The sequence below is a fragment of the Pelophylax lessonae genome, assembly GCF_965119305.1.
Source record: "Pelophylax lessonae genome assembly, chromosome: 1".
In the NCBI taxonomy this organism is placed as follows: domain Eukaryota; kingdom Metazoa; phylum Chordata; class Amphibia; order Anura; family Ranidae; genus Pelophylax; species Pelophylax lessonae.
Genome location: NC_138768.1, coordinates 790,850,399 through 790,869,858, shown reverse-complemented (window position 1 = coordinate 790,869,858; position 19,460 = coordinate 790,850,399). Strand labels below are relative to the sequence as shown.

Genomic DNA, 19,460 nt, shown 5'->3' with positions numbered 1-19,460 from the left:
CAAGTCACATGTCTTCTCAAAGTCACTCAATGGTCTATGCACCAGATAGCGTCTTTTATGTGAGGTAAGGTAGCTACGAGTTTGAAAGTACGACCAGTAAGGCATCTTTTGATAATTTTTTAACTTTGTGAAGTCAGCTAGTTGTCCGAATGTGCCCTTAACAAAGCAGTTATGAGCTAACATTGGATCTAGAGGGTTCTTCAAGAAGGTAGGGTTCATGCCCGGTAAAAATTCCAGATTATTCGCCAGTGGAGTCAGCGGCCCTGGTGAGGAGGAAATGTCGTATTTTGGGGCTATACTATAAAATGTCTTCAGGGTGGGTCCTATTAGAGGATGAAAGAGTAGTGTTTTAGGGCAGTGTGTCATAGGAATCCAGGGAGCGTATGCCGTTTAGTAACTTTTTTAGTAACATGCACAGTAAACGTCACATTCACCTCTTTATAAATATGCCCAAAAACCTAGCATTGAACTCACAGCCAGGCTAATTACCGAACAAACATTTTGTATTATTATCCTCATTGCTAGGACACAATGGTCCTTGAAATGGTGAGCACTGCATACAACCTTTGTAATTATTCCAAGTGTGTGGGTGAATTCTTAAAGAATTTATAATGTGGAATATGCATATACACAATACATAAACTCTAGAATAAATGAAAGGAAACTACCTCCATCCACTCCCATAACAAAGCGACCAATGATGACCATTTCTGGAAAGCCTGCTAGCTTCGCTAATGACATCAGTAATGCTGCTACTATCGCAAAAAAATTGTTGAGGAGTAATGTTCTTTTTCTGTAATATAAAAAAAGTGTTCACAAACATTAGACATTTACATTTATGTTTTCAGTTTACAGCATACTTTGCAATGGTCATTATTTCTGTTTAGTCCAGACCTCTACCCACTGAAGAAGTTCTGTATATTGTGGTTTTGTTAAAACATGAGCTAATCTGGAGTGACTTTTGCAGTTTCCTGCTGTTTGCTCATTTATCCAGCAGCTGTAGATAGTTATGTTGGGACAGGTTTATCTGTTAGAGTATAATATAGTATTATATACACTGAACAAAATTATAAACTTAACTTTCCTGTTTTTGCCCCTATTTTTCATGAGCTGAACTCAAAGATATAAGACTTTTTCTATGTACACAAAAGGCCTATTTCTCTCAAATATTGTTCACAAATCTGTCTAAATCTGTGTTAGTGAGCACTTCTCCTTTGCCGAGATAATCCATCCACCTAAAAGGTGTGGCATATCAAGATGCTGATTAGACAGCATGATTATTGCACAGGTGTGCCTTAGGCTGGCCACAATAAAAGGCAACTCTATAATGTACAGTTTTATCACACAGCACAATACCACAGATGTCGCAAGTTTTGAGGGAGTGTGCAATTGGCATGCTGACTGCAGGAATGTCCACCAGATCTGTTGCTCGTGAATTGAATGTTAATTTCTCTACCATAAGTCACCTCCAAAGGAGTGTCAGAGAATCTGGCAGTACATCCAACTGGCCTCACAACCGCAGACCACATGTAACCACACCAGCCCAGGGCCTCCACATCCAGCATCTTCACCTCCAATATCGTCTGAGACCAGCCAACTGGACAGCTGCTGCAACAATCGGTTTGCATAACCAATGAATTTCTGCACAAACTGTCAGAAACCGTCTCAGGGAAACTCATCTGCATGCTTGTTGTCCTCATCGGGGTCTCGACCTGACTGCAGTTCGTCGTCGTAACCAACTTGAGTGTACAAATACTCACATTTGATGGCACCTGGCACTTTGGAGAGGTGTTCTCTTCATGGATGAATCCCGTTTTTCACTGTACAGGGCAGATAGCAGACAGTGTGTATGGCGCCGTGTTTGGGTAAGCGGTTTGCTGATGTCAACATTTTGGATCGAGTGGCCCATAGTGGCGGTGGGGTATGGTATGGGCAGGCGTATGTTATGGGCAATGAACACAGGTGCATTTTATTGATGGCATTTTGAATGCACAGACATACCGTAATGAGATCCTGAGGCCCATTGTTGTGCCATTTATCCCCAACCATCACCTCATGTTGCAGCATGATAATGCAAGGCCCCATGTTGCAAGGATCTGTACACAATTCCTGGAAGCTGAAATCCCAGTTCTTGCATGGCCAACATAGTCACCGGACATGTCACTCATTGAGCATGTTTGGGATGCTCTGGATTGGTGTATATAACAGCGTGTTCCAGGTCCTGCAAATAGCCAGCAACTTCACACAGCCATTGAAGAGGAGCGGACCAACATTACACAGGCCACAATCAAGAACCTGATCAACTCTATGCAAAGGAAATGTTTTGCACTGCGTAAAGCAGTTGGTGTTCACACCAGATGCTGACTGGTTTTCGGACCCCCCCCCCAATACAGTAAAACTGCACATTTTAGAGTGGCCTTTATTGTGGCCAGCCTAAGGCACACCTGTGCAATAATCATGCAGCCTAATGAGCCTTGATTTGCCACACCTGTGAGGTGGATCAATTATCTCAGCAAAGGAGAAGTGCTCACTAACACAGATTTAGACAGATTTGTGAACAATATTTGAGAGAAAAAGGTCTTTTGTGTACATAGAAAAAGTCTTAGATCTTTGAGTTCAGCTAATGAAAAATGCTGCAAAAACAAAAGTGTTGTAGTTAATACTCCTGACAAAGTTTTTTTGTTTTTTGTTATTTTCAAGAGATCTCTATTTCCCAAAGCCACAGGTACCCCTACACTTGCGCACAAGATTATTACCAAAAAACTAGTGATTAAATTATATACATAAAGCAGTACATCTTAAAGCAAAGAAAGCTTGACAAATAAACAAGTAAAGTAAATTGACCGTGCTTCAAGAGAACTTAATCGAAAAATGATATATAGAAAGTAGTGATAAGCCGAACCCACCCCCCCCTAAGCCCCCCCACCCCCCCCCCCCCCCGGTTCGGTTCTCACCAGAACAGAGCAAACAGAGAAAAAGTTTGTTCGAAAAAACAAACTCCATTGGGGGGGCGTGTCCGGCCGGCGAGCGTGATGGCCGCATGAACTGAGTGCTCCGGCATCCACCAGACCAAAGCAACTCACAGCGGCTGACGACTTCCACTACGAACACAGTGAACGGCTGTGGAGACTCCCTACACTACCGGGCTACGATGTCCAAGCGCAGAAAGGCGACGCAACCGCCACAACGGCTGACCGACTTCTTCCCGGCGGCGCCGGCTCGGGGTAAGCAAAATGGCGCCGGGCCCGGCGCAGCTCCCGGGCATCAGCGATACAGCGGTGGAGGTGATCCCCTTATGGAGGACATAGCAGACATGGGGACGCTGGAGGAAAGCTCTCCACCCTCCTCTCCCACAACATCCAGCCCTGCTAAATCGAAGCAACGCCGCAATAGTGGGGATACTTCCCCCTTCACACAGCGCACCTCAGACAAGGCCCAGAGGCCTCATAGATCCCCAGACCTCTCTATTGACTCGTTCCCTGCCTCAGACCAGCCCATATCCGAAGCGACTATGAAGCGGATGCTTCTGTCCTTCAGGAGCACACTCCATGCGGACTTTGATGACATGTTTCATGAAATTAAAGGCAATGTACAGACCAATGAACATAGAATTCATCATTTAGAGACTAAGATGGCGGACCTCTACAACGCGCACAACGACCTTGTAGATGCCTGCACTGACCAGGAGACAGAAGTTCAGCGACTTCAAACTAAAATTGCCGACTTAGAAGATCGCTCACGTCGGAATAACATTAAGTTTCGGGGGATCCCTGAAACTGTCCCTCACAGTGAGCTGACCCGCTATGTGCAACGCTTGATGAAGGCACTCCTTCCCGCCCTGAGCGACATTGAGCTGTGCGTGGACAGGGCCCACCGAATTCCGAAGCCTAAGTTTCTTCCTGACACAACTCCTAGGGACACCTTGGCCCGCATCCATTATTACCATGTGAAGGAGCGTGTTATGTTGGCAGCAAAGCAGAGCCCTGCAGTACCCGAGGAATTCATGGGCATCTCCCTCTATACAGATATCTCGCAGCAAACTGCACTTAACCGTAAGAAGCTAGCACCCCTCACTAAGATGCTTCGCAATAATAAAGTGATCTACAAGTGGGGCTTCCCCACGAAGCTGCTGGTCACCTGGAATGGCAAGACATACCCTATCTACAGTGTGGAGAAAGGAATACAGCTTTTCAAGCAGTGGCACCTTCTACCTGACGAGACCCCGGTACCTACTGTCCCTCCATTGGAACGCCTGCAGAATGAATGGACATGATTCTCTACAGTCCTCTTCTTCCTGCATGAGTCAGATTTTGCAACTATCTGGAGGAATGCCGTGAGCTTCACCGTTTGCTATTTTTGCTGTTTTACTTTTTATTTTTGCTCTTGAAGGTTTTTTTTCTTTTCACTGCACTGACACCAGACTATTTTCCTCCCTGGTGCGTTCTACAAATACTCTGTGACAGCATGTTGCTGAGCGTTTGTAGACCCCCCTCAGTCTGTCTTGTCTGTCTTGTCGTCCCCCCTTTTTCTTACAGCCTCTGCAAACCTACTCACCACCAGCCTACATCCACATCATCCCTGGTGCGCCCTGATGCCCCAAGTATATGCTGGATCCGGATATCCCTCCTGCACCTCATTCATCTGGCTGCACGCCACCCTGGTGCTTTCCTGTCTACAAACTCTTTTAGTAAGGTACTGGTCACCACACATAGTGAGACCTATTCTTGGTAGGTCCCTCACTAATCATACATATCCTACCATGTCACCATGACTCTGAAAGTTCTCTCGTTGAACACGAAAGGGCTCAATAGTCCTTATAAGAGATCGGCACTGATTAGAGAAGCCAAACTTCACAAAGCTGACGTTCTTTTTGTCCAGGAATCCCACTTTGCAGCCCATAAGTGTCCTATAGTGTCTCTCCCCCATTTCCCCCACGTCTATTTGGCCAATGCTCCGAAAAAAAAGTGTGGTGTTTTTATAGCTGTCAGAGACTCAGTAGCATTTAAGTATATTGACTCTATTGCTGATCCTGAAGGAAGGTTTATTGAGCTGATATGCCAACTGAACAACACTGTATTTACCCTACTTAACCTCTATGCCCCAAATACACAGCAAAGGAAGTTTTTGTCCCCGCTGCTCTCTGTGGCGATGAAAATGTTGCAAGGCACCCTCTTGATTGGAGGGGATTTCAATACGGTCCTGGACCCTGCCATGGACTCCACCTCACAAACCAGGAGGCCAACACAATCTATTGTGTCTTTACTGCAGTCTCATGATTTATATGATGTCTGGCGCTGTTTTAATGGCTCTGAAAGGGATTATACCTTTATGTCCGCACCCAATTCCTCATACTCACGCATAGACCTCTTTCTCACTACGAAGGGATCCTTGCAGAGTGTGACTAATGCTCGCATTGGCACAATTTCTTGGTCTGACCACGCACCGCTAGTTCTGGAGTTCGATGACAAGTTGCGCAACTCCCCTCCCCCAGTGTGGAGACTGAACTCTGAGTTGCTGGCGGATGAGAAGCTGCGCCAATCGATACTGCAAGAACATAACGATTTCTTTGAATGGAACGATGGCCCTGACGTTAACAGGTTCACTTTATGGAGCACATATAAGGCATACATGCGAGGTGTGTTGATCAAAATGTCTTCTTATTTACGGAAGCAGAGGAGGAAACAAGTTGAGGACTTGCTGAAGTCCATCAATCTCAAAGAGCAAGACAATAAACTCAATCCCTCCCCCGGTCTTACACAACTTATCGTTTCTGAAAGACAGAAACTAAGGTCTCTCCTCCTGTACAAATATGAAAATCACCTTAAGTACATGAAGGCTCAATTCTATGCACTTAATAACAGAGCAGGGGCTTCGTTGGCTCGGAAGGTCAAATCCAAGCGACTTAAACAGAAAACTCTAGCCTTGACCTATCCGACTACAGCTGACCTCCTGACCAACCCCAAAAACATAGCAGACACATTCGCGTCTTATTACCAGAAACTATATGACCTCCGCTCTGACAATTCAACACCCCAACCTTCTCCGGAGGGCATTGCCGAATTTCTCTCCAAAACAAAATTGCCTGCCCTCTCTCCGGAGCTGCTCCAATCTATATCACAACCCATTACCTCACATGAAATCTGCTCCGTTATTGCTAAACTCCCTAACAATAAATCACCTGGAGAAGACGGTTTTTCCAACGACTATTATAAATGCTTTGCTCCAGAGATTGCCCCTCGATTACTGGACGTCTTCTCTCTTGCCTCCTCCACTGCTTCCTTTCCTCCTGATATGTTACGTGCTGTAATAGTTACCATTCCGAAACCGAATAAGGATCCTTCTCTGCCTGCAAATTATAGACCTATATCACTGCTAAATGTAGATATAAAAATCTATGCCAAGATATTAGCTCTAAGGTTACAGAGGGTACTTCCTCTCCTGATACACCCAGATCAGGTGGGATTTGTCCCTGGCCGCCAGGCCCCTGATGCCACTCGACGTCTTATTGACCTAATATCCCACCTGGGGACCCCTCAAACGCCTTCTCTGCTCCTGTCCTTGGACGCAGAGAAGGCGTTTGACGGGGTCCACTGGGGCTATCTACAACAAGTCCTCGACAAGTTTGGCATTCACAATTGGTTGCGATCTGCCATTTTATCCCTCTATTCTAATCCCTCTGCGGTAGTCCTTACTTCGGGAATCAAGTCCGAACCCCTGCACATTACCAATGGAACCAGACAAGGCTGCCCCCTTTCGCCCATCATTTTTACACTACTTATGGAACCCCTAGCTCAAAGAATCCGTGACTCCCCTTTTATCTCAGGCCCCAAGATTGCTCGTTCTGAGCACAAGATAAGTCTGTTCGCGGACGATGTTTTGCTCATTTTGACCAATCCAGCCAAATCTCTCCCTGCAGTGTATGATTTATTAAATTAATTTAGTGCAGTCTCCTATTATAAATTGAATGCTAGCAAATCCCAAATTCTTGCTTTACACTTGCCCCCGGCCCTACGTCAGTTACTATCTCATGATCTACCCTTCACTTGGGTCACAGACTCCTTAGGTTTCCTGGGTATCCAGCTCACCCCAAATCCCTCCAGACTTTATGCCTACAATTTTAAACCCTTACTGGACTCTTTACCACGTACTCTGGCGTCCCTTAAAACGCAGGAACTATCCGTCATGGGTAGAATAGCCACATTTAAGATGATAGTCCTGCCTAAAATTCTGTACTTTCTTCGCACACTGATAATTCCCCTCCCACGCTCTTTCTTTACAGCCCTTCAAAGTATGGTTACCAAATTTATCTGGGACCGCAAACCCTCGAGATGCTCGCTGTCTATTATGTCCAGGCACAGGTCCCTAGGGGGGATGGGAGTCCCCAACCTTTATTCATATTATAAAGCATGTGTTCTCGACCAACTCAAGTACTGGTGGACTCCCTCCTCCAACAAATCCTGGTCGCAGATGGAAGGCGATTTAATGCCTCATAAGAGCCTCCAACTGCTATTACTTGCTACTCGAATAGGTGCCAAACCCCCACAATCCACAATCCGTCGATCCTTTGTTCGGTCCGATTATGGAAAGAACTTCCTCTTACCCTATCGCCTACGGACGGTGGCCAAAAAATTATGCTCCCGCTGAAAGCTTTAGCCTATCTCATTCCCAACCTAGATCTCACATTGTGGCTGCCTAAGGATGCCCAACCGAGATACGTAAGAGACCTTTTTCAAGGCACCTCACTTTCTACATACACGGACCTAGTGAAAAAATTTAACCTCCCGTTGAAGACCTTTCACACTTATCTCCAAATAAGATCCTATTTACGCTCAGAACCCATACCACACTTCGTTACACTGCCTACTTCCATTCACGAATACCTTCAGGATCTTCCTGGCTCCTCCAAGGGCATAACCCTTTTTTACAAAACACTCACTCAACCAGACCATTTCTCCAAAACACACACCATGATCAAATGGGAACAGACCCTACAGAAAGCATTTCCTAACTCCTACTGGTTGAAGGCCTTCTCATCCACGTACTCGGCCACTAAATGCGTTACACACTGGGAACAGCATGTTAAACTAACCCATCAATGGTATCTAACGCCATATCGGCTTTCCAAAATCTACCCTTCCCACTCGCCCTCGTGTTGGAGGGAATGTGGGGAGTGTGGTACCCTGTTTCACACTATGTGGGCCTGCCTGTCTCTTAGGTCATTCTGGAATAAAATTTTCTGCCTGATATCTGAATTATGTGACCAGCAGGTGTCCCCTGAACCGGAGTTAGCTCTCTTACACATCCGTATACAGGAATTACGGCCTGCCTCCAGGCAAGTGGTGATTCATCTTCTCTTAGCAGCCAAACTCACCATCACTAGACTGTGGAAGTCCACCGCAGCCCCCTTGATAGGAGACACCATTGACACCTTGAACCAACAGTGTGATATGGAACGTATTCTTTCCCGCATTTACCTGAACACCAAAGCATTCCACAGGAAATGGGATATTTGGCTCCAGCACCCTAAATGCACAGTTAACATCTAATGAAATATTGATTGATGTAACATAAGGTGGATTTCATGACCCTGCCCCCTCCACTACCTACTCAACTTCTTAACCCGCTTTATGTACACCCCTCCCCCCCTTTCGTGTCTTCCCCATCCTCCCCCACGCTCACCAACGCCTTTGCCCCTCACCATTGGCAGTTTTTTCGGCAAGTTCACTTTAGTAGGCAAATTATTTACTGTTTATTTGTACTCCAAGGTGGACACCCCCCCTGTGTCACAGGTTGTTCCCATTGGGGTGCCAGGGGTGGAGAGGTCCTCCGTTTCATTGGGCAAGAGTTTTAACACCTTTACTTAAGCTCCATGTGAACGTGTACTGATAGCTGTACTGCATGCCTCATATCTGCATTTTTGACATTGCTATGTACATTTTCTTTGTTGTAATGGAGGCACTGTATGTAAACTGCTTGTTTTGAAGCTTCTGTTTTTTTTGTTTAAATCAATAAAAATCTATTGAAACTAAAACAAACTCCATTAAAGTCTATGGGACGTGAACGTAAAAAATCAAACAGCCTCATTTTGAAGGCTTAAATGCAAGTTATTACCCCAAAAAGCATATGGGGGTCCGGCTACTGACCTGGGGAACATGTAGCAATGTAAAAAGAGTTTTTAAAAGTGATCGCTTTTAAAGGAGCACTGATTTACTGATTTTAATGACGCTTAAAGCGAAACTAAAAACTAAAAAAAAATGAAAAATTCCTTCAAATATCGTGCCTGGGGGGTCCCTTGAATGTGCATGTAAAGTAGTGCATGTCTACTATGTATGTAGCCTGCTGCAGCAATACTGACATTTCTAAAGCAAAAAATGTCATATACAAATATACATACAAATTTCAAATGGCATATACTTGTTACACAGGTGCAGAAAAATTGGGCTTTGGTTGTTGCTGGTGCCTGAACACCGTAAACCCCTCGCCGTCACTCTTGCTGGGCACAGGAACAGGCCCTGCTGCTAAAAATTCCATATGAATAGGGTATATGCAAGTGACCGATAGATACTCAATGGCCTGATATCTAATCTATTGCCCTATATATAGATAGGGATCAATGTATGGTATATGGTCTATGGTATATACTGTACCACTGAATATACTTCACTATCTGATCCTTAACTTGTAAAAGGCACAAATCTCTCTCCCTGCTAACATGGTCTCTAATTAGACTACACTGCACTGTCTGAAAAACTGCAAATCTCTTTGCTCTCCCTGCCTGAAAAACACGATCCTCTCCCTCCCTAAGTCACTGCTAGCAAGGTCTCACTGCACTGTCTGATAAACTGCAAATCACTTTGCTCTCCCTGCCTGAAAAATACGATCCTCTCCCTCCCTATAATCACACTGCTAGCAATGTCTCACTGCACTGTCTGACAAAATGCAAAATAACTATTCTCTCCCTGCCTCAAACATGTTCCTCTCCCTGTCTCCTATCTCGCCCACACAATTATCACACTACACGCTGCGGCTGTGCGAGCAGCCTTTACATAGTGTGGGGCGTGTACATAGCCCCTGAGCAATGATTGGCTAAAGGCAGCCTGCCTTTTGTCCAATCATGGCACAGAGGATTTAATTGGCCAAAGCATGGAGGTCAGGGTGCATGCTATGGCCAATCTCATAAAGCACTGTGCATTATGGGCGCTCTAATTTCCCGCGAAGAAGCACATTTGTTCCTCATTCGACGAACAATTGAATGACCGATGTTCGAGTCGAACCTAGCTTTGACTCGAACTCGAAGCTCATCCCTAATAGAAAGTGAAACACAGTGCTCAAAAAGTCCCAATATTTGTTGTGAACAATGCAATCCAAAATGTGTTCGATCTCCTCCAAGACCATCTAATCTTAAGAAATCACCCGTAATATGTGGGTCCCTTCTCCAGCGACATTCACATGCACAGAACACTCACCAGATGGATTTGACCATTACAGGTAGTCAAAATCAGCATAAATAGTAATCCATAAACATCTGGAAGAGCCTGTCAATATGGTAACAGATTCTCGGGGTACAGTGTGGAGGAAAAAACTGAGATAGACTTCTGAAAACATTTATTTAAATCAATTAAAGTTACACTTATGACAAATGAATGTTCTCAGGCATCTTTTTTCAATGGGGGTCAACTTTTTACTTAGGAATGCTATGGGGGGTTCCTCCCCATTCACCACTTGGGACAACACTGTACCTAATCCCACTTCTGACGCATCTGTCTGCACTATAAATTCCCATGTAAAATCAGGGGTAATTAGACAGGGCTATTACACAGGGCGGTCTTTACATCCAGGAAAGCTTTCTCAGCTTCTGGGGTCCAAAGTACCACTGAGGATTTCCCACCCTTGGTAAGATCTGTATGGGAAGCCGCCAAGGTAGCAAAATTGGGGACAAACCTTCTATAATACCCTATTAACCCCAAAAAAGGCCCTCACCTGTTTCACCAGAATCCACAGAGGAACATATATCCCATCAATCACTTTTCCTGCCATTTTAACCTGTTTCACAGGCACCCTGCTACAATACACTAATGAAAATGATTCTAAGCAATACCAAACTCTTTCGAACATTATCCACCCTATACCTATCATGCTAAAATTAATACAGAAAACATTTTTTTTTCTTTTTTTACAATACAGTGGAGGCAAGAACGTGCAGCTGCATAGTAACAAGTTAATGTGTGAGAATACAAAGCTCTTCTCCATAATTGGTTTGAGTTAATTAGTGTAGGGTTATTATTTATCTAATATTATCAAATAGATTCTTATAAATGAATAACTAGATCTTCATATATGGACACAATAGCATGAAACATGTAATGAAGGATTTTATAAGTGTTCCTAAAATCAGATCTGCATATATGGACACAAAAGCATGATTCATGTAATGAAGGAGTTTAAGAGTGTTCTTAAAATCAAATCTTTTTCTAGCCTGGATGGCACCTCATCGAAAGATAATGGGGTATTCGTGATCTCCCTTACTATCGAAAATGCAAGGATAATATCTATACTAAGCAGCAAACAAACATTTAATAATAACGACCATAATTCAAGCAACTAAGACCTAATACTGGTTCAGAATAATAATAAGAAACCGGTAATAAGGAATCCCAAAGCATCCAATTCTAAGTAATACTAGAAAATATATAAATATTATTGCTACTGTCTATGTTAGGTAGGCAAAATTCATAAAACAACACCATCATCACCACAAATAAAAATTTCTAAATAACGACCCACATACAGTAACCTGACAACATAGTTTTGCACACTGATTACAATGCTGATATACTAAATATGCATAGCTCCGAGGCTAGATTAACCCTAACCCTATATTAGTCCATAAGGGTTGTGGCAGAGAATTGCCCTGCACGGGCCTAGAAAGAGGTTATGACCCAGAATTCCCAACCAGGCGGGTTGAGGGGCTCGAGGGAGTTTGTGTCATGGAAAGAAAACTGGCTATTCAGTTTCCTCAGTGTTTGGTAAAGTCTGTTTTCTGACCTGGAGCCTGGAGATTTCAAAATGATCTGGGTAGGATGAAATCTCCAATCCTGAGCCTAGGTTGTGTGAACAGCCAGCACACTAATTGGTCAGGTGCGTGCTAGGCTATTAGTAGTGACCTAACCATGGTTCTGGGCTCCAGCCCAGCAGATAGAGGAGGTCCCTGCCAGAAGTCAGGAGGGCTTCCTGTGGGAACCAGTACAGCTAGGGGCTGTTATCTGCAAGCACAGTGTTGTGTAGGAAGACAGACAAAGGCCTAAATGGTAAGGCCAGAGCAGCAGGGCTGCAAGTATAAGCCAGGAGGCTGAATGTCTATTTCTTTGCAAAAGTGAAATGCTGGAAACCCCTGTGAGGGAAACCTGTTTTGTTTTTCTGGAATTTTTAACTTTGTTTTATTAAAATTGAGCAAGAAAAACCCCTAAAAAGAAGAAAAAAGCAAGTGGCTGAGTCCTTAAAGGTTTACCTTCGATGCTAGTTCTCACAGGCTATACAGTACTACAAACTGTAGTCCTCACTTTTATTGTTTAATCAGTTCCTGTATATTCAAGATCCATCAACAAGCTCCTCCATGGCACTGGTTCAGCCATATTAACATAGCTCAAATGCTAGCTAACAGCAGGCAGCAAGGTACTGTATCTGTTATCCTTATTACTGGACAATGATCTTGTCCTGGTTGCATGTAGCCCTTCCTATCAACCCCCATAAGTAGAGGGGCTACTGATCGGTTCACAATGTACATGTACAATTTAGTGTAATAGCTATTTGTCATAACCACAGCAGAGGGAGATAATTCTACAGTGGATTTTTCTTATGAAGTGTATGTACTGTATTATTTTCCTTTGTATTGTGCTGTATTATTCATCGTAGATTTTCTTTGATGCATGAGCCAGCTGCCTTAATTATAGCTAATAATAAAGAAAAGTGTACTACAAATAAACCTACAACATGTTTTATTGTACATTTTTTTTTTCTTAAGAAGGGTCAGTCCACTCAAAACTGACTTTTGTCAGTATATCTCACTGAAGCTGCCAGAGTTCCTGATTCTGTCTCCCTCCTTCTGCTGGCAGGCAGATGGCATGGGCTACTGGCCACCTCTGTACCTGAAGAGTGAAACTTCTGCTCTAGTGGATATGCAGTGCAAAAATCATGCAGAGATCATTGTGATGATTGACAGTCACTTCCTTGTCTGGCCAGCAGTTGTAAACAAAGAAGTCACATGATTGCCCTTAAATACTGATACTAGAGGGCGCCTGGCACAGGACCAATGTGTCCTGTTATGGGCTCCAGGCACTGATTTGGTAGAGACTGTGTCTAATTTTTACACAAAATTCTACATTTGGGCAGCCATCTCAAGAGATGGGCATCCATCCCTGTTGCAACGGGGCTATATATAACCCCATCTGCATCACTGAGAGGGGATCCCCAGTGTGGACTGTAACAGGTAAGGCTTGACATCATCTTGAGGGGGACAGTGAGACCTAGTGGTAGTGACAGGTACCTAGCAAGAAGGGGCAGCTATGGGACTTCAGCAGACACCCCCCATAATTAGATCAATTTTGGGAGAGAGGCCTTAGACCAGTAGATCAACTATCTGTACTGGTTCTTGTGTAGTGCTTAGAGCCTAAGTGGAGGACAGCTGTTTTACCTGAAAATATTCCATCAAGAGCAAACACACATTGAATCCCACATTTCTACCCTGTATAAGTGAATGGTATTGTAAGTACCACTTAGTGCAGAAGTTAACAGAAGAAGGCTTAGGCTTGATTTAACTGCTAAATGCTCACACAGTAAACAGCAGCTACAGTTTGATGTAGTCGCTGAGGTTCCAAATGCTGGATCTTGTGTGACTACTGCAGGAGGTTTCCATGTCACCAGCAAAGCATCTAAAAAATGGACATAGCTACAAAGACTTAAACTTAAATATATATATGCTTTTTTGGACAATCAAACGTATCCACCACGTGTAAATGTCTAAAAGAATGTATAATATACAGTATATATACAGTATTTATATATACAATATATTGTCAAATGTATTGGGATGCCTGCCTTTACACGCACATAAACTTTAATGGCATCTCAGTCTTGGTCTGTAGGGTTCAATATTGAGTTGGCCCACCCTTGTCAGCATACCAAGACATTTTGGATTATTTCATGCTCCCAACTTTGGGGGAACAGTTTTGGGGATGGCCCCTTATTGTTCCAAAATGACTGCGCACCAGTGCACAAAACAAGGTCTATAAAGACCTAAAATACTCACTAGATTTCATTGACCTTAAACATAAGGTCTGTGACGAGACCAGTCTCGCCACATTGCATTGGAGGAGCCTGGTTGCCCGCCTGCTGCCTTTGGACTATGGACCAGACTTTAAAAGACTTTGACTCCCTGGCAATTAAACTGTATTCGTGGGGTCTGAGTGCCATTCACCTAATAATGTGCACTCAGACCTGAGCTATCTGGGGATATGTGACATGTCTATGTTTAGTGTATAAAAAGTAACTTTATATATTTTAAAGCAGAATACTGTATTTGGGTCCCCATGCGTGTAATGGAGTCTCACTGTGAAAACTAGTTCTAGCTGCAGAGAGAGAGGGGGGGGGGGATTGTTTCCAGCAGCCCCCTCCTAAAGAATGTCTACTGATTAACTCAGTGCTTTTGTCTAAAATAAGACAGTATGTTAATAGAGTCTGAGACTATTGATAAGCATGTTAATGAGCTCACCTGGCTATAATTACCCAGTCATTGTTCATGTGGTATTCTCAAAGTATATATAAGTGTGTGTTTCTTGCAATAAAAGAGAAGAGAGTTACTCTCGATCAAACCTCACTACAGAGCCTTGTCTCGTACTTGGGGTGGGAATTATTGATGTGCTTCATGTATGGCGGATTGGAGTGGTCGATAGCTGTCCGGGTGTTTGGGAGTGGATTATCCTAGACGACTGTAACCCCTTTCATACATTGGGGTGTCGTAACAATTGGTGGCAAGCGACGGGATCGATCCTACAGCCAGAAGGACAGCTACAGGGGACACCATTGCTCTGGATTTTACAATTGAGGGCAACGCATGTCCCAGTACAGCGACCCTGACAGCACCAGCATGGAACCAGCAGTGGAGTACAGATATTCTCTGAAAGAATATGACCGTATGATGTGGTTACGGATGAGCTTCTTCGGACCCAATCCACTGGAGAGATCCAAGCGGTTCGCGAAGAACTTAGTGTTCGGGACTCTGCTAGACAGGGCAGAGAGAGAGGGCCAGCTGGCACGTTGGGAGGAACTCCAGCGGCAGGTACAGTTAAGGGAAGAGGAGAACCCAATCTCCATTTCCCAGCGGCAGCCTGATTTATTGGGAATTGGGAGCCCAGTCTCCATTCTCCAGCGGCAGGCTGAGTTACAGGGGGCAGAGACAGTCAGTCCTGTCGCCCAGCAGCAGATTGATTTGTTGGGAATTGGGAGCTCAGTCTCCATCCCACAGCAGCAGAGTGTCCTGCAGGAAACAGAGAGCCCAGTCTCCTTTCCTCAGCAACAGGACACTGTATTGGGAGCAGAGACAGTCGGTCTCCCTCCCCAGGGGCTGGAAGTATGTTTGGGAGAGGAGCTTGTTACCCCCTCTCCCCATTGGCAGAGTGATATCCAGGGAATTGGGAGCGCAGTCTCCATCCCTCAGCGGCCGATTGACTTACAAGGGGCAGACACGGTTGGTCCTGTCCCCCAGCGGCAGATTGAGCTATTGGGAATTGGGAGCCCAGTCTCCATCCCACAGCAGCAGCTTAACATACCAGGGGGAGACAGTAAGCCCCCCAACAGTGCAGATGGGACCGTGGTCTCTGCACTCACAGCACAGGGGGTAGGGACAGTCGGTCCTGACCCCCAGCAACAGGGCTGTTTAGCCAAAGGGAAGACAGTCGGTCTTCCCCCACAGCAGCATGGTGGTGTATCTAAAGGGGAGACAGGCGGTCTCCCCCTCCAACAACCCATCTCCAACCAGGCTACTTCTGTGGTAGCGCTGGCACCAGGGCAGAGTACCGCTGGTCTCTGCCCACTCAGCAACCCACCAAGGCAGTCTACCAGTCCCCCACACAGCCAAGGTGAGGCACCTGGACATGGACAAATTTCTCTTCTACCCAGGTGTAGTAGCCAGTTCTTTTGGGTGGGCTGTAATGCTGTTTCTGTTTTGTGGGTGGACTGCTGGACTAACAAGGGCACTGACCGGCAGGAGGTCAGGTACCCTGTTAGTCTTTTTGGAAAGGGGGAGAGATGTGACGAGACCAGTCTCGCCACATTGCATTGGAGGAGCCTGGTTGCCCGCCTGCTGCCTTTGGACTATGGACCAGACTTTAAAAGACTTTGACTCCCTGGCAATTAAACTGTATTCGTGGGGTCTGAGTGCCATTCACCTAATAATGTGCACTCAGACCTGAGCTATCTGGGGATATGTGACATGTCTATGTTTAGTGTATAAAAAGTAACTTTATATATTTTAAAGCAGAATACTGTATTTGGGTCCCCATGCGTGTAATGGAGTCTCGCTGTGAAAACTAGTTCTAGCTGCAGAGAGAGAGGGGGGGGATTGTTTCCAGCAGCCCCCTCCTAAAGAATGTCTACTGATTAACTCAGTGCTTTTGTCTAAAATAAGACAGTATGTTAATAGAGTCTGAGACTATTGATAAGCATGTTAATGAGCTCACCTGGCTATAATTACCCAGTCATTGTTCATGTGGTATTCTAAAAGTATATATAAGTGTGTGTTTCTTGCAATAAAAGAGAAGAGAGTTACTCTCGATCAAACCTCACTACAGAGCCTTGTCTCGTACTTGGGGTGGGAATTATTGATGTGCTTCATGTATGGCGGATTGGAGTGGTCGATAGCTGTCCGGGTGTTTGGGAGTGGATTATCCTAGACGACTGTAACCCCTTTCATACATTGGGGTGTCGTAACAAGGTCTACAATAGCTTATTCCAACATTCAATTATAGACTCCTCCCAGAATCTTCACAAACTATTATCACATTATAATTGTAAGAAAAAAGTAGCGAAAATAAGGAACACCCATAGCATTACACCATTTTTCATATTTTTGATAAAATAGTTGAAATCAATGCACCTAGATTGAACAATACAAATAGCAGCCCTAATAGAAAAGGTACTTAAAATTCCAGACTGCTCACTCCACTTGAAATTTATATCAAATTTACAGCAGCTTTTCATATGAAAAAGACAGTCCTCCTAATGGATACTAAACACACAGATGCTGAATAGCTCTGTCCACTCCCATGGTTTCTGGACAATTAAGGACCCCCCAATGAGGTGTGAACAGGCTGCCTCTCGGCTTGCATAGGCTCCTTCTGATGCATTTCATCACATAGACATCATCAAGGGATTGCGTCGTGAGGAACCTATGCATGCCCACGAGGCAGCATGTTTACACTAACCAGCGGTGTACACAAAGCCTTCCAGGAGTGTCAAACTGGTGCTGTCTTTAAGGGAAAGGTGGAGCACACCAGTCCTCTTGTCACTACTGAAGAACCATTCAAATGACTTACTATAGTCTTTCTCGCCATATCAAAAGCTTCCTCTAGACATAGATATGCTTTAGTGTTTGTTGACTATTCTCCAAACTTGCTAGTGTGGTGCAAACTCTAGATAAAACATCTGTAAACACAGGCAAACCTTTCTGAACATATGTAATTCAATCCTACAATACCAATTGAATTTTGTCATATCAAGGCCCCCATTTTGAGTCGATTGAGCATTCTCTGAACTGTGTTGCCTCAGTTGTATCCAGAAATCTCATACCCCCTCCCCCCCCCCCCAATCTTCAAGGTATTGGGTTATGCAAGTATTTTAACCAAACTTTGTTGGGCATGACCTATTCCTTAGGACAGGAGCTTTGGGGACATTTTCCCTAATGTGTAAGCAATATTGTATGGGCCTACAATCACATAATCCATTGGGCCAAGGCTACATGCCCTTTTTTTGATGTTCAGACAATGTAGAGAGTTACATGTGAACCTGCTTCTGGAAACAGTCAAACCTGAGACCATAAAAAGTCCAGATGAGTGGGTTCAAGACCATTGGCATGCATAAAAAGTCAACCAAATGGTGCTAGAGTGACATTGAAACCCAGCAGAGGAAGGTGAGATAAAGTACTAGTTAACAACCCCAACCACTTTCATGGCCTTAAGTGAAATTGGAGTTGATCCCCTTTTGGGTCAAGCTGCAACCCATCCCAGCATGACCCATGTATAACATAACCTCATCTCTGAGTAACAATCTTGTCTCTGAAAGCATCTACAGTACATTGGAATCTGCATTGCCCTTGTGTTTTCAGTACAGAATCTTTGTTGCCACCAGCAGAAGACAAATCCAGCTTCAAGAGGATTGCTTCAAGGGGCAGAGGCACTGTTGGAATGATATCTCCCTCTGGTCTGATAAACATTCCTTTGATAAGGAAAATCAACAAGCAGAACAATTCTAAGGAAGGCCCGATTCCCCTGATTAAAATGTTCAGCCAGTGGATAAAAGATCTGATGAAACTAATTTCCCCAAGTGAATTACCAGAAACTTAGGCCTGCTAAGCATTATGAATATGTATTATGATATGTTTTGTTTAGGTAGTCCATGAGTGGGTTGGGTTGACATGGGCTGGTGGCCACTGCTGAATTAGAAGAGCAAAGCTTCTGTATTGATAGGTTGGAAGTACGAATGTGATGCAGGTATCCGATGACTTAAATACTTCAGGATTGCCCTGCCCGGTTAGGATGCAAGATCTTGGTGTTTTTTTAATGTTTTTATGTGATCATATTGCTCTCAAAAACAATATCGGGCATCATATGAAGTGTGCCATATCAAAGTGGTTAAAGTTTCCAAACTTACTAAAAAAATGGTGGTAAATCAGCTCACAAGCAACTTGATATCCTTTTTGAATGAAGTTTCCTTTTTATAATATAGGAGGCCCAATGGTGAAACATTGCTGACAGAATTTCCAAATCCACAAAACTCCTGAAGCCATTGAAAAGTCAAATGAAGGTGTCACATTAACCTGATGATTTTCATACAATTTGTTAACTGGGGTTTCCAGCTGTGGCTTCAGTGTGGGAACGAGCCTAGAGGTGCCTTTATATACTTGCAGTGGCTTTATGTACCCTCTGTTCCACCCAAATGTCAGGTTGTTCTTATCAAAACTAAGCTTTAGCATTATCTCATAGTGTTGATGTTTGCCTGTCCTCGCCCACCTTCAACACATTTCTTCTGGCCAGTAAGAAAGCCCATCAAAGTTATGGGCCAAAAAATAATGTGTGGGAGTGGAGCAAACTATACCCAAAGGTGTTGCAGCTTTGCTCAATCAAAATAGCTCAAAACAAAGGACAAAGCTGCTGCAGGTATGTGCAGACACGTCTGGTTCCTGGACTTTA

General features: G+C 44.2%; 1 protein-coding gene across 2 annotated transcripts in view; it reads right to left on the bottom strand.

The window, feature by feature from the left end:
* Positions 1 to 19,460, bottom strand: part of SLC2A9 (solute carrier family 2 member 9) — a 532,155-nt gene that overhangs the window by 432,208 nt on the left and 80,487 nt on the right. For both annotated transcript variants that reach the window (XM_082252420.1, XM_082252421.1), the window contains exon 5: positions 669 to 793. In XM_082252420.1, the coding sequence (XP_082108546.1) occupies positions 669 to 793 (125 nt within the window). The remainder of the gene's footprint in view (positions 1 to 668; positions 794 to 19,460) is intronic.